General features: G+C 49.3%; 11 protein-coding genes across 11 annotated transcripts; 6 read left to right on the top strand and 5 right to left on the bottom strand.

Annotated features, from left to right (window-relative positions):
- Positions 1-325: 325 nt before the first annotated feature.
- AtWU_00582 (calcium/hydrogen antiporter) lies at positions 326-3938 on the top strand (the record flags this gene model as incomplete). Its single annotated transcript, XM_035495697.1, has 5 exons — positions 326-470; positions 528-2368; positions 2432-3364; positions 3427-3590; positions 3674-3938. 5 exons carry the CDS (start codon positions 326-328, stop codon positions 3936-3938), a joined length of 3348 nt encoding a protein of 1115 aa, XP_035351590.1.
- A 426-nt stretch (positions 3939-4364) lies between these two features.
- AtWU_00581 (FGGY-family carbohydrate kinase) lies at positions 4365-6384 on the bottom strand (the record flags this gene model as incomplete). Its single annotated transcript, XM_035495696.1, has 3 exons — positions 4365-5420; positions 5517-6077; positions 6163-6384. The coding sequence occupies 3 exons, from the start codon at positions 6382-6384 to the stop codon at positions 4365-4367; spliced, it is 1839 nt and encodes a 612-aa protein (XP_035351589.1).
- An 874-nt stretch (positions 6385-7258) lies between these two features.
- Positions 7259-7966, top strand: AtWU_00580 (uncharacterized protein; the record flags this gene model as incomplete). Its single annotated transcript, XM_035495695.1, has 2 exons — positions 7259-7821; positions 7903-7966. The coding sequence occupies 2 exons, from the start codon at positions 7259-7261 to the stop codon at positions 7964-7966; spliced, it is 627 nt and encodes a 208-aa protein (XP_035351588.1).
- A 702-nt stretch (positions 7967-8668) lies between these two features.
- AtWU_00579 (F-box domain protein) lies at positions 8669-10414 on the bottom strand (the record flags this gene model as incomplete). Its single annotated transcript, XM_035495694.1, has 2 exons — positions 8669-9543; positions 9616-10414. The coding sequence occupies 2 exons, from the start codon at positions 10412-10414 to the stop codon at positions 8669-8671; spliced, it is 1674 nt and encodes a 557-aa protein (XP_035351587.1).
- A 761-nt stretch (positions 10415-11175) lies between these two features.
- Positions 11176-13280, bottom strand: ptpA (putative protein tyrosine phosphatase (Pyp1); the record flags this gene model as incomplete). The annotated part of the gene is made up of 2 exons (XM_035495693.1): positions 11176-11901; positions 11967-13280. The coding sequence occupies 2 exons, from the start codon at positions 13278-13280 to the stop codon at positions 11176-11178; spliced, it is 2040 nt and encodes a 679-aa protein (XP_035351586.1).
- A 2185-nt stretch (positions 13281-15465) lies between these two features.
- On the bottom strand, positions 15466-15957 carry AtWU_00577 (cytochrome c oxidase assembly protein COX16; the record flags this gene model as incomplete). Its single annotated transcript, XM_035495692.1, has 2 exons — positions 15466-15546; positions 15598-15957. 2 exons carry the CDS (start codon positions 15955-15957, stop codon positions 15466-15468), a joined length of 441 nt encoding a protein of 146 aa, XP_035351585.1.
- A 455-nt stretch (positions 15958-16412) lies between these two features.
- Positions 16413-19713, top strand: nic96 (linker nucleoporin NIC96; the record flags this gene model as incomplete). The annotated part of the gene is made up of 5 exons (XM_035495691.1): positions 16413-16819; positions 16875-17523; positions 17572-18553; positions 18611-19326; positions 19387-19713. 5 exons carry the CDS (start codon positions 16413-16415, stop codon positions 19711-19713), a joined length of 3081 nt encoding a protein of 1026 aa, XP_035351584.1.
- Positions 19714-20250: 537 nt separating this feature from the next.
- AtWU_00575 (RibD family protein) lies at positions 20251-22221 on the top strand (the record flags this gene model as incomplete). The annotated part of the gene is made up of 1 exon (XM_035495690.1): positions 20251-22221. The coding sequence occupies one exon, from the start codon at positions 20251-20253 to the stop codon at positions 22219-22221; it is 1971 nt and encodes a 656-aa protein (XP_035351583.1).
- Positions 22222-22969: 748 nt separating this feature from the next.
- On the top strand, positions 22970-24744 carry AtWU_00574 (Ran exchange factor Prp20/Pim1; the record flags this gene model as incomplete). Its single annotated transcript, XM_035495689.1, has 2 exons — positions 22970-23857; positions 23917-24744. The coding sequence occupies 2 exons, from the start codon at positions 22970-22972 to the stop codon at positions 24742-24744; spliced, it is 1716 nt and encodes a 571-aa protein (XP_035351582.1).
- Positions 24745-25183: 439 nt separating this feature from the next.
- On the bottom strand, positions 25184-26112 carry AtWU_00573 (Chromosome segregation in meiosis protein 3; the record flags this gene model as incomplete). The annotated part of the gene is made up of 3 exons (XM_035495688.1): positions 25184-25708; positions 25772-25850; positions 25904-26112. The coding sequence occupies 3 exons, from the start codon at positions 26110-26112 to the stop codon at positions 25184-25186; spliced, it is 813 nt and encodes a 270-aa protein (XP_035351581.1).
- A 454-nt stretch (positions 26113-26566) lies between these two features.
- AtWU_00572 (putative NADH-ubiquinone oxidoreductase 21 kDa subunit) lies at positions 26567-27398 on the top strand (the record flags this gene model as incomplete). The annotated part of the gene is made up of 5 exons (XM_035495687.1): positions 26567-26626; positions 26693-26709; positions 26763-26968; positions 27033-27235; positions 27318-27398. 5 exons carry the CDS (start codon positions 26567-26569, stop codon positions 27396-27398), a joined length of 567 nt encoding a protein of 188 aa, XP_035351580.1.
- Between the last annotated feature and the right edge of the window lie 152 nt (positions 27399-27550).

Genomic DNA, 27550 nt, shown 5'->3' with positions numbered 1-27550 from the left:
CACTAACTAGCTAGCTGCTTTTCTCATTTCGCGCCTGCTTCTCTACCCTCTCGCTTTCTGTCCGTCCCGGATTGTTTTTTTTTCCTTGGGCTTACTCCAACATGTAACTTAGTTGCTTTTTGGTTCATGTTAAAAGAAAGATATCTCCGTTTCTGTTTCAAGTGCAGGCCACTCTCTTTTACTAGTGTTTCTCGAACTATCCTTTTCCTGGCATCCCCCAGCCTCCCTGTTTTTCCAAGATCATCACAAAGACGGTCAAAGGGGGCTGGTAAAAAAAAAAAAAAAGTTGCTAAGAAAATCGAGTCTCGAAACAAACTGACCAACCATGTCAAACAACGACGAAAGGGAGGGTCAGGGTCCTTCTCATCCCATCGATCCCGCCGACTCATCGTCAAACGTCGATAACGAGGATATGTCATCTGGAGCTTACCGTCAGCAGAGGAATGCGACACCTTCCAGGCGGAATTATGGTGCGCTCTCTCGCTTCTTTGCCCCGTTTTGATCCAAAAGACTAATTTCTCCTGTAGGGACCTTGGATTCCCCCGCAAGGATGGACCTTGATCCCCGTCTGGAAGAGAACCAGCCAGAAAGCTCGAGTCGCATGCCTACCTCTCAGTCGACTTCCACCCCACCGCTGCAGCCCGACAGACCGAGAAAACCATCTGTAACCCGCCGTATGTCTTCTAAGCGACAGGTACCTCACAAGGGGCAGGAATTTTCTACGGAGGATGATGTACAAGAAGTAGAGGAGGATATAGCTCTGCAACACGCGTCCAATCCCCAGTCATCGCCTAGGATACGTCCCTTGAGAAAACAGAGCTCGACTCTGCGACGACGACTCAATGCCCGCATGAACAGCCCATTGATTCAACCGGAAACCGAAAACGAGAGCGAAGAAGTGATTGGCCTGCCCGATCCGGGTACGGAATTAGAGCCTTCGGCTGAACAGTCGGAGAGTGGGAGCCCTGATAGTAACGATAACAATGATGAAGATGAAGCAGAGACTAGTGATGCCGAAAGCTTCACGCTGAAGGATCGCCAGCAGGCCATCAACGAGACTCACCCTTTTGGGATAAGGCTCTGGAAACCTGCCTTGTACAAAAAGAGCCGTTCGGTAGAAAAGACCGCCGAAGGCGATATCCATTCGTCGCCTGGCGGTCGCGTGGGCAACTTGTTGTTCTTGACTAACCTTCTGTGGACAGTATTTTTTGGTTGGTGGTTAGCCCTGGCTGCGCTTACAGGTGCTGTCGCTTGTTTCGTCTTCGCATATTCACCCAGCGCACTAGAATATGGGAGGGTCTTCTCGGGACTTTCGTGGTACTTGATATATCCATTTGGCTCCTTCGTCCGTCTGGACACGGACGAAAATTACGCAGAAGAAGACGAGGGTGAAGGCCGCAGCATTAGTGAGTACGAACAATGGCAGAATGGCGACTTAGAGCATGGCCGGCTGTTCTTCGGACCTCGACGCGATCGGTCACTGGTCGGGAGAAGAAGAAACAGTGTCGACTCGGCCAGCGAACAAGATAGTCTTCTAGGGCGAACGCAAAGGGGCAGCCCTCGAGAGAGTCCCCTTAGCCATCCTAAGCGGCGCCTATTCGGTCGTGGCGAGTGGACGCTTGGCCGCGTCGTATTCTTCGTCTTTTTCTACTTCCTCGTAGGGCCTCTAATGCTTCTAGTCTCGCTACTATGCTGGTTATTGGTCTTCTGGATTCCCATGGGACGTGTGACCATTATCCTTTTTGATCACCTTCGTCGTCACCCCTTGGCTCTGTCGTACCATTCCGACACCACCTACACCAGACTCAGTCCCGGGTCCTCCTCATCCGTCCTGTTATGCACCTATCGTGCAGCAGGATTGAGATATTGGAAGTATACTGTCGGCGGGACCAACATTTTTCTGATCAACCTTCTTGGTGTCGTATTATTTGTCATTTTTGACTACTTTCTTCTCAGCGAGACACTGGGCCTCCAATCTGCCATCACGCACCCAGGTCTTATATTCACCCTTGCGCTTGTCTCCATCATTCCCTTGGCCTATTTTATTGGACAGGCCGTTGCATCGATTTCCGCTCAATCCTCCATGGGCATGGGTGCAGCTGTGAATGCCTTCTTCTCGACCGTAGTTGAAGTCTATCTTTACTGTGTTGCTTTAACCGAAGGCAAAGGGCAACTTGTTGAGGGCAGCATTATCGGTAGCATCTTTGCAGGTATCCTATTTCTTCCAGGACTTTCCATGTGCTTTGGCGCTATCAAGCGCAAGACCCAGCGGTTCAATGTGAAGTCTGCGGGCGTCACGTCGACAATGCTGATGTTTGCGGTTATTGCTGCATTCGGACCCACGCTCTTTTACCAGATATATGGCAGCGTAAGTGTCACTGCCTGCTGTGTGATTGTCCATCTAGCAATTTCGCTGACAACCTGTTTTTAGCATGAGCTCAACTGCCGCTTATGCGTTACCACTGTAGGAACAGAGGACAGCGATTGTCGTCGCTGTTACTTTTCGCAGACGCCGGCCGTGAATGACAGCTTTTTCCGGAAGGCCGTCCAGCCATATTCGTGGTTTGCTGCTATATTCTTGTTCCTATCCTATGTCATCGGGTTATGGTTCACGCTGAGGACCCATGCTGCTCTCATCTGGGCGACAGAAGTAGAGGAGAAGAAGGCTGTAGCTCTCGCAAACGAACAAGCCGCCTACGAAGCTAGACACGGCGATTTCCCTCACATTCAGGCTGGGAGCACTGGTGGTTCCATCACCAAGGGCTCGGTTCGGGATTCTCAACTGTACAAGCGCATACTGGGGCAGTCTTTAAAGCAGGTCGGACTATCTGAAAACCCCAATGATCATAACGCCCAATCCGACTCTACCTCCTCTTTGCAAGGAAAGAGCACAACACCATACCTTGTGCCCCCTCGGACGGAGGGCGACGATAGCAACCCCAGGCTGAGAAATTTCACTGGTCTGTCCAATGAAGACAATGAGGATCTTGTGCGCCAGGTGACAGAGGTTGCCGCAACGGCTGCTGCTGTTGCCGCTCGCGATGCAGCCCGAACAAGGAAGCCCCTGGCCCAGCAAGCAAGCACGCGTCAAGCGGCTAAAAGTCCCGCTGATCAAGTGAAGACCTTGCTTGAGGAAAGCGAGGATATCGGGTTGGAGCCTGGCCATACTAGCGGCGGTCATGATGCACCCAACTGGAGTAAAACGAGAAGTTCTATAATACTTCTGGGTGCTACTATTCTTTATGCTGTCATCGCAGAAATCCTCGTGAACACGGTGGACGTGGTCTTGGAAAGTGTCGACATCGATGAAAAGTTCCTTGGAATCACGCTCTTTGCCTTGGTCCCCAACACAACAGAGTTTCTGGTATGTAATCCTCAATAACCGCCGCCAGCAAGATCAGGTTGACTTATTCATCTGGCCTACAGAACGCTATTTCGTTTGCTATGAACGGCAATATCGCGCTGTCCATGGAGATTGGTTCAGCCTACGCTCTCCAGGTCTGCCTTCTGCAGATTCCTGCTTTAGTTCTGTTCAGTGCTCTCTACGCCCGCGTCATCGATCCTTCTGAGCTACTAAGCCACACCTTCAAGTATGTTTGATCTTGCCGTACTTTTTGTCCCTTAGAGGCAATGTGTGAAGCAAGAAACCTTGCTAACAACCTTTCCTTTACAGCCTTATCTTCCCGCAGTGGGACATGGTGTCCGTAATCCTTTGTGTCTTTTTGCTCTCCTACGTGCACGGCGAAGGAAAGAGCAACTATTTTAAGGGCTCTATCCTCGTTCTTACGTACCTCGTGGTTGTGATTGGATTCTATCTCTCTGGCTACAGCAACTTGGAGACCATGGGTGTCGATCGTTTCGATACGCTGGCCCTTGGTTCGAGTCCAGTCGAGAAGTATTACACGATCGGTAGGTCCAGGAGTGGAAGGGCTTTTTGAGTGTAGATTAATTTGTGTGTCTGCCTGTCAAATCCTTGGTGAGGGCTGGAAGCCCGTCCGCCCGAGGGTTGAGGCAGACACTTTCGCTGCAGATTATGCGTGCATTGCCTCCCGTGTTTTAGAGTCTGACAAGATTGCCCGAAATTGTTTAACATTTGCGTGTTGGTTGGGGCTTTTCGAACATGTATATCTGCCACATTATTGAAGTTGTATAATTAGACTTTCATAATCGGTTACTCATGGTCTGCTTGCATGTCTTGCGTAATATTCTATGGTAGATGCGTGTAACAAGTACGGCTATCTTTGCACGCTAGCTAATAACATTGCCCGCAAGTTTTGTCATGATCTCTCTGCATCCTTCAGTAAAAGAAGAGGGACTGTAATTTTCCGCAACGCGAAAGAAAAATGGTGAGTGGATAAAGTAGGTTAGGACTTCCAGGAGGCGACGGCTTGGTCTACGAGAGCTCGGTACTCCTGCTGCTTGTAACATTGCTCCAGGAAGACCTTGTATTTGGCGTCAAGCAAGGCCTTCTCCGTCTTATCCGTAGTTGGGACGACTTTCTTTCCCGGTTTGCTCATGCGGTCCATGATAGACCACAGATCTTCTGTCTTGCCTTCTGCGTCAGCACTAGCGGCTTTGGCACCCAGCATGGCTGCACCATGGCAAACAGCAGCATGAATATAGCGAGGTATAAGCACAGGCATGTCACAGGCAGATGCTATCAGTTTTACCAAGATGTCATTTTGGCACTGAGAGCCCGACATGAAAATGGAGGCGAGGCTATGACCTGCTTTGTTCATTGTCTCCACAATTTGCCTGGTTTGTAGCGCGATAAATTCGAGCGTGGCATAGTAATGAATGGCGAGGCCATCCACAGACTTGTCACTCGTCATCCCAATCAGAGAACCTGTCATTGCAGAGTCTGCAATGGGGGAACGGTTGCCCCAAAGATCGCCATAGAAGAAAACGTGTCGGCCTAGATAAGAGATACTAGGAGCCTTCTGGTCATGAACCATTTCTCTAAGATGCTCGTTCAGATACTCATAGATATTGGCGTTGTACGACTCGGCGATCGAGAGTGCCTGATTGAACGCGGGGTGGGTCTCGATAACATGCTTGAGCAGCTCCCCGGTTGCGGACTGGCCACCCTCAGCCATCCAATATCCAGGTTGAATAGTATCGCGGTAAGGCCCCCAGACACCAGGAACAAAGACTGGATCAGGGGACATCGCAAGATGGCAGGTCGATGTTCCAGCGACGGCGGCCAATCGAGAGAATGCCTGCGCTTTATCGTTCTTGGCGACGTCAGAGCTCAGCTGTTCCGACTCGAGATCAACCTTAGCGCCGACGGTGCCAATCCAACCTGCATAGGCATCGATGACGCCGCTGCCGATTGCAATCCCCGGGGGCAGACCCAGCTCTGAGGCAGCTCTGTCACACAATGTGCCAACCAATTCACCAGCGCTAAGATAGTTGCCATTCTGAAGCATCAGTTAGCCGTCAAACTCATTGGCAGGTAGGATGTGGATGAAGGGTAAGACGTGTGGTTGATAGGATCATCAAAGAAAAAGGCTCACCACCCCGTCGACACCGCCCATTCGCTTAAAGTCGTCCTCTGACAGGTCCTTCAGACCAATCTCCTCCAAAAAGTCTTCCTGCCAACCTTTTACGCTCCCGTCCACCCCGACGGGAACATATCCCTGCTTGCAGACTACACTACAGAAGCTTCTCTGCTCGGCGCCGGTGGCAATGTAAGTCAGGGCATCAGCCAGGTCAAAGAATTTGCACTGGTCAAAGAGCTCTTTTGGCATATGGTTTTTCAGCCACAGAACTTTGGGGATCTCCATCTCGATGGACATCTTTCCGCCCACATAGCGGAGCAGATTGTGGTTCGTGGCATTGATTCTTTCGGTTTCCTCCACTGGGCGATGGTCGAGCCAGAGGATCACATTGCGGTCCGAGTTGAAGTTGGGACCCGTCACGGATATCGGTTCGTTCGTCACATTAGAAAAAACCGACAACGAGCATGTCGCATCGAACCCAATGCCCCTCACGGTCTCTGGGTCAATGTTGTGCTGGCTGATTGCGCGCTGAACAGCTACACAGATGCATCGCCAGATATCGTTCGTAGATTGTTCCTGGATGACAGGAGGGTCAATCGGAGGCCACACATACCCTTACGATAGTGACCAGGCAAGAGAAAGTTTGGGCACCAATACGTACATAATATCCTTGTTGAGGTTGCCAAAGACCGATGTTCTCGGAGGCTAGGCCGACAATATCGCCTTTGCTATCGATTATACAAGCGCGGGCACTGCCAGTCCCGACATCAATTCCAATATAGTGGTCTACGCGGACCTGTATCTCATCCCGCGTATCTATCGACGCCTGCCTAGAACCCTGCCGAGAGGGTCGTCGATAAGGCATTTGGGGTATAGAGGCCATGGAGCTGGGATGGAAACGGCGAGAGACACTGAGATCGAGCGGGAAAGGTCTATATCTGAACGATAATGGAGCATGAAAATGAGCACGGCAGCTGTGGAGAGACAGGCAATAGAAAATAACTGGAAGGGAGGGGGTGAGGGGGGGAGGATTCTGTGCGATTGATGGGTAAATACTGCAGCCAATTGATTGCTTGGGGTGACACAGACTTAGACACTTACACCTGATTGACTTTGTTAGGCACCTTCGGGATGAAGGAAATGGGTTAATTGGAAGATTATGAGAACAGAAGGGGACAAGCAGCAATCAGAAGAGGAAAGAATAGTCGATTGGGTGCACTGGTTCGAACTCCATGAATTTACTTATCATCCGGTAGAGATTATTCTGGGAGCTCCCCCCACCTTCATAAAAGTACCTGAGGAGTATGATTGAACTATGTACTTATGACCGACCCACTTTCCTCCTCTTCCAGTTTACTATTTTCCTGCGGGGATGGGAGGTAAAAAAACCATTTGTGAATAGCTGCCAGTGGATATACCTACAGTATTCAAAGTGAAAAGAAATATTAAACAATAGGACGCTCGATTTGTACTTATATATAAATATTATTTTGTTTATGATGGAGAGTATGCGGGGAACTCAAATCAAATCAGTACGTAGTAGTAATTTAGCGGGTAACTCTCCGCGCTAGTCAAACATTCCACCGCTCGCTGCCCTCCGGAGCTTGGATAATCTAGATGCAGTAAAGCTAAGCTGGTTCCAAACCTTCCCGCCATTCGACTTTCGGTTTTCTTCTTCTTGTCTCATACAACGTCCTCCCCTCCAAACTTAAAGCCTCGCCTCAATCAAGCAACTGTTTATCTGCAGCTCAGACACTATGCGGTCATCCTACTTCAATTTCCTGCCTGCGCTCTCCCTATTTTCCCTCTCCGCGGCCATCTCCTCATCCTCTCAACCACAGTCAGCCGAGATCCTATGCTGGCCTGTAGCTTCTCCCGAACCGTCCGTCCTGGCTCACGTCTCCTACGATTCGACCACCTTGCAACCGGAGTTCACCTTTTCATCAACGAATATCGCCGCAGCGTGCGGTGACAACGAACCGCAGGATGTATCCAATGACATGATCCGCCTGGGCTTGTACACCTCTACGTCTACCAACACCAAACAATGGGTAGGGACCCTCGCCTCACGGTCCTCCCTTATAGGGAGTGAGAACGACAGGCCAACAATTCGGCTTCACGTCGGCCCATCCAACAATATCTACTACGTTGACTTGCTGCCGTCCACCTCATCAACTTCTTCTCCTTCTACGCCAGTAAGCCCAAAGCTGGAGCTGTTGTCTAGTCAAGCGGGTCCACGCCCACATCTCAATCAGCCTATTGTGCTTGGTCCGGATGGCAAGAATGCGGAGGAAGTCGTCGAGAAAACCATCTTCCAAAAGTAGGTCATCCCACTGACTATCGCTTTCCGCCCCCACCACCTCTTGAGTCGTCCAGGCTGAATGGTCTAACATGTATCTAGATACTGGTGGGTTTTCCTCATTGTCACCTTCTTGGCTATGTCTGGCGGTGGGGAAAGCCAGTAGATTCTTGACATAATCATTTCGTAGATCAACTGTTCTCCCTTAGACATGGTATACTAGTGTTACTTGGCTAGGTTTGTTGCTGGGTGCAAAACCCCCCAAGACTTATTTTAATTATGAGCAAAATCAATGTGGTCGTCCCAGCCGGTTATGCGTCCCCTCTAGAACGTCTTCAGTTCAGCTCATATGCCACATTCATATTCCAGTTTCGCCAGATGCTCGGTGGGCTCTGGCATGAAAGGGAAAAAATAACCATGCTGAAACGTGCGAGCGTGTCCGGCATCAGCTATGCGCAAATAGATGATGTGGTGTTACCATACATCTCCCTTTGAAAACGGGAATTAGCACTGGTATTATTCGCCTCCCAGAATGGAGGATCAGAAGAGGTAGGCCAGATGATGTCTTGACATGGTAACTTGTAGCATGCGCCCACTCTCACCGGAATCGGAGCTTCATGTCTATATTATGATAAAGTGCAATGGATCCGTGTTATAATTAATTAGTTCAGACTAGGGGATGGAACATGTTTACTCAAATTATCGTCCCATCTTTGTACTTCGCAGTTGATGTACTGCTTACTGTTAATCCCAATCTCTAATTGTCACGATCAAATATGCAATCAGTGACCGATGATTTAGAAGGAGTGTTAGCAAAAAAAATTCTGCAACTTCTGATCACTTGAATATAAACTTTGCCCAGAAGCTCTTAAGAACCCGGTGCACTTTCCATGCCCAATTGATAGATTGTTCTGTGACTACCCCCGGACGGGTCGAGATCACAGTATACCAGACCTCTGTCTGTAATGGCTACCAGGTCATTTTCACCTAAACCAAAGCGTAGCTGAAAGCATACAGCATCAAGTGAGAGGGCTATAGGCTGCAAATCAATCGCCTCAGAGCCTGGTGGCCAAGATGAGACCGGGTAAAATCCGGTTGCATTATGTTCAATCAACGCGCCTGGCTCCAGCGCCCAGATATAAATTGTTTTCCAGTTCGCAACAGCTATGCGAGTTCCCAACCTGGAAGCTGCAACTATGCAACCAAGTGAGGTATTCGAGTTCTCAAAGCCACGAAGACGAGCCACGATCGTCCAGTCCGGTAACCGCCGTCCGCGCTCAAGATGTAATTCATGCTCGCAGTTACTGGCTCGACAAACAGCCTCAGAGGTCAGGAGGCACGCGACAGTCCAGTCCTCTTCACGATGTGTGGCTATTCCAAAAGAAAGGTATTTCCAGTGGCATCTTGAGAGACCATTCTGCACCCGGGTTTCATGTGTACCAAAAAATGGTATTCCAATGCCGAACAACAGCGTCAAATAATCTGAAAATTGCACGGGGCATGAGTTTTCATACAGTACAGACTGAGTTGGAAAAGGCAAGAGATCGATCTTCTGGAATGAACCGTACAAGGCTTGTGCACGGTACCGATATAGCAATTGACTAGATCTGTCATTGAACGCAAGTCCCACCACGGGCCCTTTTCCGACAAGACAGTTCCGAGTGTTTCTAGATTGGGCGAACCTATCTCCTTCATTCTGCTCTCTCGTCCTTTCCAGAAGGACGCAAGAATCGTAACTAATATCTGAGGTTGCGTCAGCATAATCAGGCAGGTCTGGCGAAAGTTTCATGTTAATTGAGAAAGAGAAAAACGAACCGATGACACCCGACTTTGCACTGCTATGCGGATTAGTTGAAGCCGTGTATAACACGACTTCATTCTCGCTACAATCGTAATTGTGCTGCCACGAAATAGCAAAGCTGCCGCCTGGCATAGCTGCAAGTGCCAGAGGCTTGTAATTTGCATGATCTGGGAAAGCACACACTCGAACGGGCTCGCCAGGCGAGTCAAGGGAGTGACATGAGAGGTAGTTCATTCCGTTAATGTTAGACTGCATTGCTTGCTTGATAAATGGGTGATTTGCGTTTGTATCAGTCACGTCCATGGCAGGCACGAACCGCTGAAGGACGTAGAGCCCGCCATCTCCATCAAACGCCGTCTGGAGGACTTCGCATATCCCAGGGCGGTCACAAGGGAGATTGATCTCTCTGAGGGGTCGGAGCTGGCCATGTTCAATGCGAGAAAGATAGACCTTCTCCCGGCCGCGCGCGACAAGAGCAAGGGTTTGGTGATCGAAACTTGAAAAGGTGGATGCTTTGACATCGAGAACATCGTTCCCAAAGTCATAAATTACACGATCTGCATGATATTGCGCACCATATAATTGCTGGAAGGCATTCTTTGTCAACAAGCGAAAGAGTTGTTTTGAGCTGAGGGAGCGTAGGTCTCGATTGACAATGCCCGGTGTTCGCCGTAGGTGATGCAGAAGAACCTCTCGGCAAGTGGAAGCGATCTCATGAATAATGCGACAGGAGAAAGCTGCCTCTAAGAAAGCAGGTGTGTTGCAGTTCTGAAGAACCAGTTGAATAATTTCAGGTGGGAGGTTTAGGATCATGACACTAGATTCAGACTAATTCTTTGAGGCTGAATGTCAAATGAGGATTCGGAAAGGTCGCCCAAGTACTTCACTCAAGAGGGTTGAAATGAGATTGTACAACCTGGTGCGTAGTAATGTCTTACGTTCTAGCTCCAAAATAGAACCGGAAAGTATTGTGGATAGTCAGGGACGAGCTTTGCTTAGTATTTGCTTTGGGGGTTGCTCGCTTTCCTTATATGAGCAGAATCTCAGGCAGCCGCCGCCGCTGCCGTCGTTACCTGTTGTTGCCTGCCTGTCGAGACTCTCATAACTTTGCATTCAACCTTCTGGCTTCTACAATCAATTACCTTGCTGCGGTTTAACTAGAGACCTTGAATATGATGCGGCTCTGAAATGGCAGGATAGTATTTGCTAAATGTAAGGAAGTATTCTAGACACTTAATGTACTAGTGAAGAGCACACCCGCTATGTTGTCCGGATCCACCCGCTTTGACCGACCGATATATTATACACAGTCTCTCGGGCAAAGTGATCTACAGGGCTTATTTAAAAGCAGGAAAGTTGGAAGATTGTAACCGGTGATAGGAAATATTCAGTGTCTTCGCTATGCTGATATGTGCCTGATCATTCGAAGAAGACGGGGAAATGAGGGATGTACAGAGGGCCAAAACTTCATTGCTAAACCCTGTACGCATATGACATAACGAGAAATATATCCAAGCCGTCTACTATCACGACCATCCCCAGTGTCTAAACGTCTAACCGTAATGAAAGACCCCTCAGCAACCTCCTATATCTTGCTCTTTCCCCATCTGCGCAAGTGTCCATTCCAAGACGCTCTCATAACACAGAACAAACTGGCTCAAATTTTGCACCATGCTTGGCCTCTGCGTTCGAAAGTCGTCTACCGTTCTTTCGATGAGATCCACATTGTCGGTATGGGACCATTGGTTCATATTTCCACCCGAGGCATGCGCTGCACTGCGTTGTCGCTTCAACATGTCCAGCACGCTATCCACTGTGCAGAATGTCCCAGTACGGCCACATCCTGCGCTGCAATGCACCAATACCGGCCTTGAGTTTGCGCGTCCATCGCAAGAACCAGGATGTGATCCAGTTGTTGCTGCTGTTACTTTATCACACTGCTCGATAAGTTTAAGAAGGTGTGCTGGTTGAGATGTGGTCCCAAAATCAGGCCAATGGGGATATTGTAGCTGCGTTACTTCGCGCAAGGGTTGGAATGGAAATGATGAGTGCGACAAGCCGAAATGCCTGACAATGATATAGGGACTGCCAGAATCTTCCGGCTTGTCAAGCTCCATATCAGTTGGCTGCGGATCTTGCGCATCCAAATAGATGAATTTCTGAGAAAAGTTGTTAACCTGACAAGGCCCATAATTGCCAGATTCCCAGTAAGGGTGGCATTTGACATGTCCCCGTTCAACTTCGGCAGTCAAAGAAACCACCAGGCGGACATCCTGTTCCCAAACAACGCGCCAAAAGTCCTGTGAGACGAATGAGCATTCGACACGTAAATATGTGCGTTATTCCACGAAAGGCATATACTTACATTGAACGTATCAGGTACGGGTGCTTGGGTAGCTATGTAATGTTTACCACTATAAGCTGCCTTCATGTGATTTGCGTTCACATAGTCGCAGCCTCCGGGTGACACATTTTGCAACCTCACCCTGGAATGATCGAATGGGTAAATGTCGTTGTATCTATTCTTTGTGCCTTTTTCAATTCCCGCCACGCGAAAGTTTTCCGAAGAGTCATTCATTGTAGCGGCATCGGTAGACTTCTCGTAAGACAATGCCTTCTTCATACGTTCCAGCTCCTTTTTCTCCAGACCCAGAAATTTTTCTGAAACTTTGCGGCCTTTATCTGAGGACTCTGACACTTCGCGCAGCCAAGGAGGGAGTAAGCGTTTCTTGGACTCTGAAAAACTGTGAGGTACTTGAAGTGGGATCTGACCGACACCGCCGATGAGATCCATGTGTTGTCGTATGTTCCCGAAGAAAGGGATCGCGGCATGGGAGGACTCGGGGAGAGCACAGCCGCCTGCAACAGGGGCGACACTTGGAAGATCAATATGCATTCGAGATGGTCTTCCCGCGGGTGAGTCGGATACTGGAACTTGCTGTCCTTGAATGAGACTGGGAAAGCGAGATGAAAAAGCTTTGAAGCCCCCAAGAAGTATTAATCCCTCACCGCTCCACCCTTCTGCAGTAAACTTTTTAAGAACATTCATCAGCGAACTGGCGTCTTTCATGTCAGATGTGGCAGCATCATAGACTATTATGTAACGACATCTCCTCCACCCAGCAAAGCTCTCTTTGTCAGCTTCATTCGTGAACGTATTTGTTAATTTTTGCGTGTCGAAGGATGGTCGCTTGAGAAGGGTTGTCGGAATGCAAAGGTTCAATGATCCTCTAATAGACCCCTTCGCGAAATGCGCGTAAGGCCTTACATCCAGCAGCATGATGTCCCTATGAGAGGACCCGAGAAGCTCTGCGCAGCGCTCAACCGAAACGCCATGCCCGTGAGTAGACGTCTGCCTCAAAGGAGATGCATCCTGTCGGGAAGGTATCGGACTCCGTCTCTGTAGGCTAGGATTCCAGGAAAGCCGAAATACCGGTGATTCTCTGTGTTCGTCATCGGCCACTACCCCGGTCTTCGGCAGGCCCACATAATCCTCAAAAGCTTTGTTTTTGGATAAGAGCTGTGCTTTGGGACTAGAAACCGGGGGCTGAGTGTATGATATCGCATCCCGGCTTCTCCTTGGATTACCAGGGCTTTCCACGCTAATAGAGAAGTAATTGGGACCCGAGCGTTCTGATACCGAGTTGTGAGGGTTGATACCATGTCCTAGCGGGGACATTTGAGATTCACGCAATGTAAAAAGGGCCGATGGAGTAGAGGAACCCTCGAGCTGCAGGTTTTGACACTCCGGGGGCCAAGGGGACGTAGGTGATCTTGTACCTGTCATGGCCGACATGACTTTCAAACTCTCAAGGAAATATCAGTGCCTTCCTTCTGCTTGCCGGCTTGTTAAATGACACGTCAACATTCAAACAGTCATTGCCATAGCGCGATGGATATAATCTCCGAATGTGAAGAACAATCTCAGAAACCGTGAGCGAGTTTAATTTCTCCGACAACTGGCGGGGAGAAAACACTGCTTTTCCATAAAGTATACACACTGGTCTGTCTCAGTATGTCAACAGAAATCCAGTGGCTACTCATCGAAGGCGTAGATACTAAGCCTGAATGAGAACGTAGGCTTCTGAATGAACCCGTCTTCAACCTGTCTTCGAGGGGTCGGGCTGAGAAGAGGGACTGAACGGGTAAATGCGGAGGGGCAAATACACAGATAGCTGGAGGCGATGGTGGCCACACTGCGTAATCGGCCTGGTGAAATGCAAAATCTCAGAAGGTTCAGATGGAATATAGTGGTGTCCTACTGAAGGAATGTAATGGATTCGCGGGTAAAAGCACTCAGTGATGAGAAACCTAAGTGACCGATGAAAGGCATGAGGAGGTCGTGCTCTCCTGACCAAAGCCGCAGTTGCAGGATCCCACGTCTCACTGAAGGGGCCCAAAACTCGTACTTCCAGCAGAGCAGAATTCTAAACCAATGGAGGACTTGAGGGGAGGAAAGTGGGGGACACAGGGATATGACTGATATCACTGATCCACAGCCATCATTTCAAGCACGTAGGGGAGTCGGGGGCCAACAACCGAGAAGGCTGCGTGGAAGAGCGAATGGGCTGGTGAGAAAACCGGAGGGAACGAAGTCGTTCTCTGGATATGACGTTATGGGTTGGTGGCAGAGGCTCGGGAAGCGGCAAAGTGTGCAGAGCCACTCGTTACCCACGCAGCAGCGGCCGGTCTGGATCGCTCAGAGCCACCAGGAACCGGGAAGGGTGTGGCGAGTCCATCATAACCCCAGCACTCATTCCCCCTCCCTAAAGCCATCCGAAGGGCGCAACAGGAAGGCGAGACTTCATCATGAGTAGTACTACTACAACGATTTAATTCAGAAATGAAGCACACAAGAATAAATGTGTAGAGATGTGGAAGAGCACCCATATTGGTGACAAACAGATGCTTTAATCTGCTAAAGTGCCTCCCTTCTTGTTTAATTCAATCTCCCCCCCCCCCTTACTCTACACATTTCTTTGATGATGGAAGGGATCTAGTTTCCTCCCCCAAATCCGCGTAAACGCCCACGACATAAGTCGTGTCAAATTCGTAGGCATAGCGCGACTACACACTAACAGGTGGCAACAAAGCCTTGATAAAGCAGCCAGCTGACTTGGCTCTAGCTGCTACTCTCCGTCGCAGAATGGACGAAATACATAGTACATAGCTGGGGCCATGTACCCAAGGTTACTACTAGCTGCCTAAGGCTGCCTAAGCTGGGAGACGCATGACTTTGTAGGTGGGCTTGCGTATCATTAGAAAGAGTAGGGTGTAGTTCATGCGCGACTATGGTGACCTTGGTGCTGTGCACGATTTTGACCCAACATTTAGGAGGATAAGCCAGCGGTTCAGCTCGGGTCTTTCTCGCACATACATCCTGGGAGGTATGGAATTTAAGGAATCGCTTCTTGTCAATTATGAATAGTTGCTGGCTGGACATGCTTCGTTTGGTACGGGACAAGTGAGGCATTAGTAGAAAACAAGTAGGTGCTTGTGGTGTACCACTAAGACTAACATACTTACTAACATACATGAAGTCGTATCAGCGTCTGCTGCGACGAGGCGAAACTGCAGATAGCACCAAGAAGGCAGCATGATATAGAACCTCCATAGTCTGGCCCTTGGAAGGTACTTGTCGACTCTATAAAAAGGGTTCAATATCAGTGACGTTCAACAACTTCACATTGCAAACGCGCGCCAATCATAATCATTACATACCAATGTGCGACCATAGGTAAGACTGAGCTACATCGGGCTTTTTAAGGGGGTTTAAAGGGAAAAGGAGGTCGCATTTATGTGGCTATCGCCAAAGAGTGATTCACATCGGCTCAAGGTCAATTTGGAAGCAAACGTGGCGCATCTCAGAGTTTTCCATCAGGCTCGCCTTTGAAGCGTTGTACTCTTTTTTGCTCCCAATCATCAAGATCTTTGGCCATAAGCCGCTGTAGCAATGGTACCAGGTTAGCTGCTATCCCACATCCCAACTAGATTACGCAGATCTTGCTTGACCGATAGGCGGGTATACTGACATAGTATTCCTCTCTTTCGTCACCAATAACTCGTCGCCGTGGATTTCGCTTGATGCCCTCATCGCCATCAGGCCCTTTGAGGCCTAGATTGATCGCTTCCTCTTGACTCAATTGTTTAACTTTGCGATCGTACCGCTCGTACCTCAGAGCGGCAGCGGGTGTTAAAGCAAAAGACCCGGAAACTATTATCATAATGAAAGGAAGGCCGAAGAGTAGGAATGGGCGTTTAGTTAGATGAGCCCGGTAGGCCGCGCCGATTCGTTCTCCGAGAGTAGACGATGCTGTTGTTGCGCGTCGAAACGTCTTGGCCTGAAATACCGGCATTGTGTAGCGGCACGTCAAGCCTTCCCCTGGGATGGAATTGGTTATGCTAATTAATGTGCTGGGCCAAACACGCGCCAATACTTGATAGCGACTACCCAGAGTTGGAAAGTGAATAGCGAATTGAAGTGAGGGAAAGCGGTCAATCACTGATCTCCGGTAAGCCCGACAAAGCTCGGCAAAAAAGTAAGTCCGACATACCTACGGAATCTGGGACTGCACGCCAAAACAGTTTATCAACCGACTTGTCGAATCGCAAACCGAGCGAAGACAGTATCAGGGTCGATCTCAAAAAAGCTGTCATATTCATCTCTTCTTACTTTATTGACAGTGAGCTGCAATTTCCCAAACTTGCTTTAAACAAAATCATGCTTACAATGTCTATTTGGATAGCAATTACAGTGGACGTTCCGTGACTGCTGGATAAACACAGACAGCATTAGCCCCCATATCCTCTAATGGCCTCGACGAACACCGGCTCCCTCTTTGGAGGGGGTGGCCTAGGAGCTGCTACGCAATCATCGAGTCTCTTTGGGAATCAATCTGGAACGCCGGGCCTTACAGGTGGAACAAGTTTCGCAAAGCCGTCGCAAGTGCAACAGCAGCCTACTTCGAGCTCGGTCTTTGCACAAGATCAGGCACGAGCCAATGCAGCGCCATCGTCCAGCCAGACGACCCAGCCGGCTTTTTTCAACAGTTTACTAGAACGCGGAAAAAAGAGACCAATCTCTGCAATTGCTCAAAACGGCAATTTCGAGGAGCTGCCAAGTCTTCAATTGGGTCTTGACGACATTCGCAGAAAAGCTCGGGAACTTGGTGCTGTTGGCTCAAAGGAATTTCAACCTCAAGTACCACACAGCAAAGCGTAAGTTAACCTCCTTCTGCTTCAGATCTTGTCGCCTGATATTCTATTAAACCAGCCATTATCTGCTCGCGGCTTCAGGTGTATCTCCTGGCCACGCCTTGCGGGACCTGAAGGCTTTGGACCCTCAGGCATCGGTGTCGACACCACTGAGAGAACAAGACACTTTTGACCCAGACAACCAAAAATTCTTAAAAAACATACAACAGCGTGGTCGTCAAGTGATGATCAATGAGAGTCTTGCTCGGACCCAGAAAGATTTTGACTCATTCTTGGAAGAGAAGGTTGACATGGACTGGGAGGAACAGCGCCGGAAGATATTCCAGCACTTCGGGCTAGCGCAAAAAGACGATGGCGCTGGCGATATAAGAGGTAGCTTTGGACGCACGATGCGGCGACCTAAACAGTTCGGCCCTGCATCCACAAACGGCCCTACGCCTTCAGGTCGGCGAAGTGTATTCGGACGCTCCGCTTTAGAAAAGTCCGTCATCGGGACCCCAGGAACAGGGACGGCAAGCCTCCGACTCTTCGAAGATTCTACGGAGCGCAATGAGGGTGCGGGGGGTCACTCTGATCTTCGCTTCTTACGAGAGAAAATGGGCTACTATGCAGACAAGGTTCGGCAACTTAATTCTGCTAGGCTACATACTAGAGCATTTCCGATCCTTCATGAGTTCTCCGATGTTGAAGGGCATGCTGGCGGCGATGTAAGTTTCTCAAACAAAGCCCCGTACGCGGTTGACTGACTCTACCAGGTACCTCGACAATTGTACGATGCTTATAGAGCTTTGATAAGCATTGTTGGGGAGTCTCCAGATGCTACCACCATGAATGATCCCTCGGCTCTCGTGGAACGTCAGTTTGCCCAAGATTACTTGGATGAGAGCCCAAATTCGCGCAGAGCAGTAAGTCTGAGAAAACGGATTGTTGAGGGCTCTAGGTCTTTCCTGGAAAAGCTCTTTTACGACGAGGTTGAAAGTGTGATTACCAAAAACCCTCGGGAGGCCCAACTCGGTGGCATACCAACTGTGACCAATAAGATTCGTGCCTATATTCGGCTCAGAGCGGCACGGAAAGACCTTGCTCCTGATGGTACGGAGTTGCAGATGGTTGGCCAGGATTATTGCTGGATTCTCATTTTCTACCTCCTTCGCTGTGGTTTCGTTACCGAAGCTGCAGAATACGTGAGCCAGGATCCCGGTTTTAGGTCTCTAGATCACAAATTTGTGACATATATGACTACATATGCGCAGAATCGACGGCTGCCTAGAGATCTGCAACAAAAGATCAACGGCGAATATCAACAACGATCTCGCAATGCGCCTGATAACACAGTTGATCCTTACCGTATGGCTTGCTACAAAATCATCGGACGCTGTGAACTTGGCCGCAGGCGCTTAGACGGTATAAATCAAAGTGTTGAAGACTGGATGTGGTTACAGTTCAGTATGGCTAGGGAAGATGATAGAGCGGAGGAGATTGCCGGCGACGTCTTTGGACTCGAAGACATTCAAACTGATATCACGGAGATTGGTCAGCGAGTATTTGGAAAAGGCCAAGAGGGGCCCGGAGGCTATGGAACCTTTTTCTTCCTGCAAATCTTGGGAGGAATGTTTGAGCAAGCTGTTTCATACCTTGGTTCTTATGCTCCAATCACAGCTGTGCACTTTGCCATTGCCTTGGCATATTATGGTGTGTTGCGCGTCTCAGACTTTTACACGTCAGGTGAAGAGATATGTGAGTGGAAACCCGATATGCCGTGATGAATGCTATAGGCAAGACTAACAGCCACAGTGTCCTTTACTGTGAAGCAATACCCACAGATTAACTTCGGCTACCTAATCACGCAATACACGAGAGAATTCCGGACCGGATATGTGGAAGCGGCCATTGATTACTTTACGCTGTTATGCCTTAACGCCGACCTGCCCGGAGCTCTGGGTAAATCCCAAGCTTCTGTATGCCACGAAGCATTACGGGAATTTATCCTCGAGACCAGGGACTTTGCTAAATTGCTGGGCGACATCAGGTCAGATGGAAGCAGAATCAAGGGACTGATTGAACAACGTATTAGCTTGATCAAACTGGTCGATCAAGATGAGTTCCTCAAGACGATCACTCTGCAAGCAGCAGCTATCGCCGATGACAAGGGCCTTATAACGGACGCGGTCCTGTTGTATCATCTTGCCGAGGACTACGACCGCGTCATTGATATCATCAATCGAGCGCTATCTGACGCCGTTGCTGTAGAATTGGGTGGCCCCGCCCTGAAATTGCAGCCTTTGAGGCCTCGGACCGATGAACATGAACTGGAGGCCGGCGGCAGTCTCAGCTTAACAACCGTGGATAATCCGGTTATTCTGGCAAGGAATATGATTGGGTTGTATAACGCAAATGCGATGTATTACCAACGAATCCGGCAAGTCAATCGCGATGCATGTGGATTGTTGCTTAGGATGATGGAAGCTAAGGTGGAGGTTGAGGCAGCAAAATGGACGCCGGCTTTGGATGTAAGTTGATCTTTCTACTCGGGTTGACAGGCAGCGACCAAACTAACGGTTTCCGTCTAGGCTATTAATGATCTGAGCATTCTTCCATTGCGGGCCCGAGGCTCCGTTCCCTACATTAGGAGCGCTGCCCAAGCCTTCTCGTCCTTCCCCCCAATAATTTCCCATAATGTCGGCCATGTGATCATGTGGTGTATCACATGTATTGGTCACGAAAGGGAACGGCTGAACTCTGGTACATATGAGAACGAGATTAGGCAGGGACTGGCGGATGAGTTGCTCGTCATGGCCAAGGATTTAATGATTTTCTCGGGGATGGTCAAATACAAGCTGCCGCCGAAAGTATATGAGACGCTGGCGCGAGCTGGAGCAGAGATCGGCGCTTATTGAGAAGCCAGCCCAATAGGAGGTTGCATTGGGCTTTAGCGCGTTCTTGACTTCAGTATTGGCTTGTACTCGAGTTAGATTCCACATGCAATTATTTGTCGGCGACTGAGGTAGATGCTATAACAACACAAAGTAATCGTTACTCTGTAGCATTCATTCGATACCTAAACTATAGTTTGTAGAGCTGCACATTTACGACGCGTACCAATGAATAACTATATAAATGGCGCTTGGTTTCCGGCAAACGCGGGCGCTTTCCGCAAGAGAGGGTGCCAAGAACGTCGGCTGGATGACGGAGGGAATTGACAGCACAAGGCCTAATCTGACCCTGAACACTTTTAGTCAAGGAAGAGCGCCTAGAAGTGAGTGGCTCGCACTAATAGACAACAGACGTCACGTATTTCCACATAGCAGCCCGACAAGTGCATCGTTTCTGAGCCATGATATGAGCAGGCTAGCTGCGGGGCCTTTTCGACCCGATATTGGACCACACCGTACGTGTCTCTCAAGCTGCCCTTGGTCTAGCCCCAGAAAACTCCGATGTTCGACATGGAACATGACCGCTCAGACGCGTCTGATACGAGTGCAAAATCATTATCGCCCGACTCTGGGTCGGGCTCATCGTGCGATGATGCTCCGAACCGTGCAAAATATGGACTGGAAGAAGCTCCATTGAACGGACGCATGGTGGCTTTCTACGAGAATGAGAACAACCGCAACCACGATAATAATACAACGCCCGCCGACCTCATACCCCACGATGCGGTTCTCGAAACCGACCACATCTCTGGGAATGCGACGGAGTCTGCAAGACCAGAGGGATTGGATATACAAGGACCCGTGCAGATAGGAAGCGACCACAACTCCGCGAGCGACGATATCCCTAGAGAAGCAGATGTCGACGATCCCAGCTGTGAGTCCCGGTCAAGGGACTCAAGCTCGGCCACAAACCACAATCTCATCAATAATCCCCCCAATCTTGCAAGGATACGCCAAGTGATGTTCGAGTGCAAGGATCCCATAGAGATTAGCTTGGAGGAATTTGAGACTTATTGGCCGTTTATCGACAATGTATGGGTCAAACAGAGATCTAATTCCAGCAAAGAAGGGCATTGCACCACGGACTATTATATGTGTCGTTTGCGACGCCCCACTCATCGTACGTCAGAAACTCGTCCTCTTCCTGAGGGCAAACGCCCCCGTAAGAAGAGAGTGCGGGAGGGTGGTATCTGCAACTTCCAGATCAAAGTTGTCAAGTTCGAAGGAGCATATTCGACGGTGACAATAGCGAGAACTCCAGGGAGCAGTCGGGTACATTCACATGACCTTGATTATATTGACCGAGTGAAGCGAAATTCTGGATTAATGGAATTTGCGCGGAGGGAAGCAATCAAGGGGTATCTACCTTCCTCAATTTTCACGAAGTTCCAAGAAGAACCTGAAAAGCTTGTTGAAGCTGGGGGCAAATTCTGTACAGTGACGGACGTGCGCAATGTCTCGGCGAAGTGGAGGATACAGAACCCCGACGTTAAACTTGTGGCGCATGAAGGCTATGAATATCATAAGGGTCACGGCATTGTAAGGATGCGAGCGGCTGATGGTATCAGCAATACTCCGGGCGACAAGTTACTCTCGAATACAGCCATACACGCATCTTTGCCCCCGGATACGCTCTCCTTCCCTCGGTTCCCTCTAGATTTTCTTGAGCCTTATCTCCCAAAGCACAATGATCGCCGCCAGTTCCCTCATGTCACCCTGTCCTATGCATCGTCGATGGACTCTAAGATATCACTCCTGCCAGGCATGCAAACTGTGCTGTCCGGGCCAGAGGCTAAGTTGATGACCCACTATCTCAGGTCACGTCATGACGCAATCCTCATCGGAGTTGGAACAGTGCTTGCAGACAACCCCGGGCTCAACTGTAGGCTGGAAGGCGCAGGTGGGTTCGGTGGCCTTGGAAGGATGTGGCAACCGCGGCCAGTGATAGTCGATCCCACCGGACGATGGCCTGTACATCCAGACTGCCGAATGCTGAGGACTGCAGTAGAAGGGAAAGGCAAGGCGCCGTGGGTAGTGGTATCCCCAGGAGCCAGGATTGACCCACAAAAGTTGATGATGCTGAAGGGCTACGGGGGCGATTATCTCCGTATCATGGAGTACAATCAGAACTGGCGGCTGCGCTGGGAAGCCATACTACGTGCGTTGGCATCTGAGGGGATCAAAAGCGTCATGATCGAAGGCGGCGGGACCGTTTTGAGTGAGCTTTTGAACCCCGAATACACCGAATTTATTGATACTATCATTGTTACTGTCGCTCCAACCTATCTTGGCTCCGGTGGAGTAAGTGTGAGCCCAGATTCCAAGCGGGATCAAGAAGGCAAGCCAAACGCTGCTCTGAATCCTAGGGACGTGAAATGGATGCCCTTGGGTCAGAATGTTATTATGTGTGGAAGAATTCGGGTTGCGCCCCCTACTGAGTCCCCTACTACTACTACAAATGCCGAGTCGTAAAACACACCATTGTTGCTGAGAACAAAAAATGTATCCCCCAAAACCAAAGGTGGCTGTCAGCGAAGTCACGATGGATGTTTTACAGGAACAGTTGGGAGGACCGTCTACTGCTACATATGGCAGCTTGGCAAGAGATAGCAGTCCCTACTACTAGTAGTCAAGAATGCCTGAGCAATGGAGGAAGTTGAGTCCTCGGAATTAACCAACTTCATGCAGGCATAGTTTCCAGGCCGGTACTATAGCTTATTTTGATAAGCTAGTATATTCAATAAAGGTTAGGGGAGAAGGGGGGAGAACAAAGAAAGAAAAACAAAGAACCGTCCCTGGGATGTGAATGACCAAGAAAACTCTTCTAGCCAAATATATAAATACTGCTAGGCATCTTTTTTCTGAGTGTGTGTTCAAAGAACGGTGTTCTTTGTTTGTCGGGTGCCATTGTTCTTTAGTGTTGCTCTGAAATCAGATCGCTAAAACACAACAACAATAACAACAATAACACCAGAGCTCTTATCGCGTGGGCGCATTCCCCACCCTTTCTTGTACCTTTTTCTTTTCAAATCGTCCAGCGCCTCTTCGGTGGCTTTTCTCTTCCCCACCTCCCTCCATCTTCTTTCGTTTTCAACAGCTCATTACCTGGGTCACTGGTGAGCCTTTTACTTTTTCCAACTCCCTAAGCCCCTGATACGCTTCCGGTGTATCACTGCAACGGCCAATCAGCCAAGACATAGTTGTTAATCTGACAGCGACTATGCCGCCCAAGAAAAGCGCACCCAAGCCGGCTGCGGCATCAGCTGCGGCGGCAAAGGTTAAACAGACCACAGCAACCACAACTACTACGACGAAGGCAGCTACGAAGGCATCCACCAAAACAACGACGAAAGCGAAGAAGACAGCCGCCACGACCAGTACTGCTCGCAAAGCTCCAACTGACAAGCGAGAGGCCCCTGCGAAGCCCAAGAAGACCACCAAAAGACAAACCGCGAAATCTGCCACGGCTCCCAAGAAGGGTGGTGGAACGGATGACAACCTTGCAAGCAAGAAGCGTGAAGTTGAGCCTGCGAAACGTGCGAAGCGGAAGGCGGAAGTTGTCGATGAAGCTCCAGCTCGCGATGTGAAAAAGGCCCGCGTTGCTAAACCCCGGGTTACTAAACCGAAGCCGAAGGTGATCATCAACCATGCGCCAACCACTCGACTAAATGTCTATGTGTGCGGCGAAGGCAGCTCTGGCGAGTTGGGCCTGGGATCTGCTAAGAATGCAGTTGACGTGAAGCGGCCTCGGTTGAATGCCAACTTGCCAGCGGACCGTGTCGGTGTCGTGCAGGTCGCTGTTGGTGGGATGCATTGCGTTGCACTTACGTATGACAACAAGATCCTTACATGGGGCGTCAACGACCAAGGAGCACTTGGCAGAGATACTACTTGGGACGGTGGGTACAAAGATATCGACAAAGCCGACAATGAGTCAGACTCGGACTCCGATGATGACATTGCTTTAAATCCCCACGAATCAACTCCCACTGCTATTCCGTCAGAGGTTTTCCCAAAAGACACCGTCTTCGTTGAAGTTGCTGCTGGCGACAGCTCAAGTTTTGCCCTTACGGATGATGGTCAAGTCTATGGTTGGGGAACATTCAGAGTAAGTCAAGCTTTGCATACCCTCGTATAAAGAACTGCTTAGGCTAAGAGGCGAATTAGAGCAATGATGGTATCTTAGGTTTTGATGCCACCAATAAAGTCCAGCTTACGCCTAGTCTGATACCGTCTTTAAAGAAAATCAAACACCTGGCTTGTGGCGATAATCATGTCCTGGCACTGAACGAAAAAGGTGCTGTATTTTCATGGGGTTCGGGCCAGCAAAACCAACTAGGCCGTCGTATCATTGAGCGAAACAGATTGAACGGCCTGCAGCCGCGCGAGTTTGGCCTGCCGAAGAATATTGTGCATATCGGCTGTGGGGCTTTTCACTCCTTCGCTGTTCATCAGTCCGGAGAGGTCTACGCATGGGGTTTGAACAGTTTCGGCGAAACGGGTATCAGGGCTGGTGCCGGTGACGATGAAGCTGCAATTGTGCATCCCACCGCAGTAGAGTCGCTATCTGGGAAAGCAGTTACACAGATCTGCGGCGGCGCCCATCACTCGCTTGCCATCGCTGATAATGGAGAATGCCTTGTATGGGGACGATTGGATGGCTACCAAACAGGTCTGAAAATCGACAGTCTACCTGAGGATGCGGTCATTAAGGACGAGCGGGGACGGCCTCGTATCTTGATAGAGCCTAAAGCTGTTCCTGGAGTCAAGGCAAATACTGTTGCAGCCGGTTCAGACCATTCACTCGTCATTGATGTTGATGGTCGTCCTTGGTCGTGGGGATTCTCTGCCACCTATCAAACAGGTCAGGGTACACCGGATGACATTGAAATAGCGACTGTCATCGAGAATACTGCCGTTCGTGGGAAAAAGTTAAACTGGGCCGGCGGTGGTGGACAATTCTCCGTGTTCACTGAGCCGGCAGCATTAGCATGAACGAAAAGCTAGTGCCAGGGAAAAATTGGAGATACACTGGCACTTCATCAATGAGTCCCGCGCAATGGCATGTTTCATGAGCCTTACCAATCTTGTAGATTATGCTTAGACCAGTTGATAAACCATTGCAGACACGAAAGGGGAAGGAAAGGAGAAGAGAATCAGAAGAAAGCACATTATGGTGGTATCTGCTGAAGCACAGCACTTTCGATAATGTTTATACCTTATATTTTACGGTGACTCTCAAGGTAGAGGGAAAGAGCAAGGGTTTTTTTTTTCGAAAAAGGAAAAAAAGGGGCCGGCTAGACCGTGTCTGCGCCATGTTGAAATAGAATTAATTAGTTCACTGTACGAAACATGTCTTGGTGCCCTAAGTGGTAGTATTGCTCGAAACATCAATGTTGTCTATGGAACCCAGGTTACCCATAGGCTTATTGCCTCAAGCCCATGCATCTGGTCCTGCCAGATTATTATTATCAATAATACCATCCTCGTGCTCTCGTAGAAGTGCTTCCAGCTCATCATCATCATCATCATCATCGTTATCATGAGTACCTTCTATGATCTCCCTTGGGACGCTCTCATCATCCGACACAAACAAATCTCCCTGCTGAGGAACGTCTCCCAGCGTAAGTGAGGATGGCTCTCCAATGCCATGTGCTGGAAGCCCCTGTGCCACGCTATCTCCTTGGCCCACAATCGCGTCGGCTTCATTTAGATGCCCGATAGACATACTATTGTCATGGACATATGGACCCGGGGACCCCGTTTGTTGCGCATCTTCAGAGTCGGTTGCGGGGAGTCTCGGCTTTTCCTCGTCTATCCATTCTCGTCGCATCGTCTGTAATCGTTTCGAATGACCCAGTTTTTCTATAATAGCCAATCCATCGGCGAACTTCGCGCGAGGGAACAAATCATCGAGCCATAGTTGGTAGAAATTTAATAGTCGAGCGGCGTCCGAAAACTTTGAGAGACAGTTAGCTACGCAGTCGTCCCTCAGCGACAGTACGAATCGGTTTCAGCAGACCTCATGCCCTTTCCCTTTGAATTTCAGTTTAGACTTCGCCGTAGAACGCAGTTTTGGTATGCCGGCTTGTGACAGTAATCTAATGAGCAATAAGCATTGTATTCAGAGCGCTCCCCCTGTTGTCAGTCTCACCGGCCCTCATCCAGCTTGACAGTAGATCGTCGCTGCTTAGTGATTGTGACCTTTTCATCCAAGCCTAATACAGGTGCAGCAATGGGTCCACCTCTGTTTGAATCCACAGCTATATCTTGCAATGTGCTCTCTAAGCCGGCATCATAATCGAACAATGCATCATCATGGCCCATTGATGGGTTTGAGTAGCCCACATCTTTCTCCATCATCCAACGAACCTCCTGATGACTTGTAAAATAGTGAAAGTGACAATTTTCTCATAAAATCTGGTTATTGTTGACTGAACAAGTAGTACGCATACTTCGATGAAAGTCCGCAAATGACCATCTCGAACAGCTGTAAACGGATAGCGTTACGCGTCGCTCAAGACGCGTGCCAGGTTCTCAGCCAATTTGCCAGGAAAGGTAAGATCAGTACTACTAGTATCATATCACCAAAGTAGGGTAGGCGGTCGGGTTAGCGTGACAACGGGTTACAAAACCTTTTCAGCATAACTGCAACTATGCATTACTTAGGCTTTGTAATTATGAATAGCTGCTAGTCTTCAATCGGTATGGCTTTGGGCTTGGCATAACTCACGTCCGACTTCCATCTCCATTGAAGCGGAAGCCAATCCAGAAACGTCCATTATAATTCATCCTCCACTGTCCCAGCCCGGTCACAATGGCGACTGATCACAAATCAATTCTTGTTCCCCCAAAGCGGGCCAATACAGACTACCCGGTAGGGTTGATTATTCTCTATCTGAAATGGAGTTACGGATCTTGCGGCTAACTTTGGCTTTTGTAGCTAATTGACTCCGACCCGTATGGACCAGCTTGACGTTGCCATATTGCAATTGACTCACTTTTTAAACCAGGCACTTGAGACGAGTTTTCGGATATGCAAGACCCTCTGACTACGCAGTGGGCGGCGGAATGGCCGCTGCGTCTCCTCTTGCGTTCTGGGTTATGGAAAGAGTGAGCCCTTCTCACGTCGGCAGGGGAGGGTTCGCTCCTGTGATGCGCCTAGCAACAGCCATTGGCCTTATTGGAGGTCTCCACGTGGTCTATCAGAGATCCTGCAGTCAGTGCAACCATGGAGCAGTTGTTTTGATCTACGCCCTTGTAGTACTAACGTTCTTGTGCAGACCGCTTCTATGGCTTCACGGAGAATTCGAGGGAAGCTGATATGGATATGAAGGAGATGGTGGACAAAGTCAAGAAAGGGGAATCCCTATATGGCACATCTAAAGTCTCTTCATACCTGCAAGGCGTTGCTGCTCGAAACTCTAGATACTCTGAGCTATTCATCCATGTTCTTCCATGGTTCAACCTTGTCAACCATGACCAGGTAAGTACAATGGAAGAGCCATCACCTTTCATACACAACCATCAGCGTCGGGTATATATCATGTTACTAACTGCAATACAAGCATGGCGTCGACACGGCCAAGTACTATCAGCAGGCCGAGCGGGAGCTGGAAGCCGAGCGGTTGAAGCAAGCTAGCTCCTAAACTTGTGACATGAAAGACGGTATAAGGATCGGCTCGTTAACGTTTCATTGGCTCTTGCGCGATATTGTATATTTAGTTCCTGAAACAACGCAAAACCTAAATGGAACCTTTTCCTCACTTCACCTTGATCGCTTCTACACGACATCGAAGAT

Source organism: Aspergillus tubingensis (genome assembly GCF_013340325.1).
Source record: "Aspergillus tubingensis WU-2223L DNA, scaffold_2, whole genome shotgun sequence".
Lineage (NCBI taxonomy): Eukaryota > Fungi > Ascomycota > Eurotiomycetes > Eurotiales > Aspergillaceae > Aspergillus > Aspergillus tubingensis.
The sequence above is the reverse complement of the archived record's forward strand: the minus strand, read 5'-3'. Positions and strand labels throughout refer to the sequence as shown.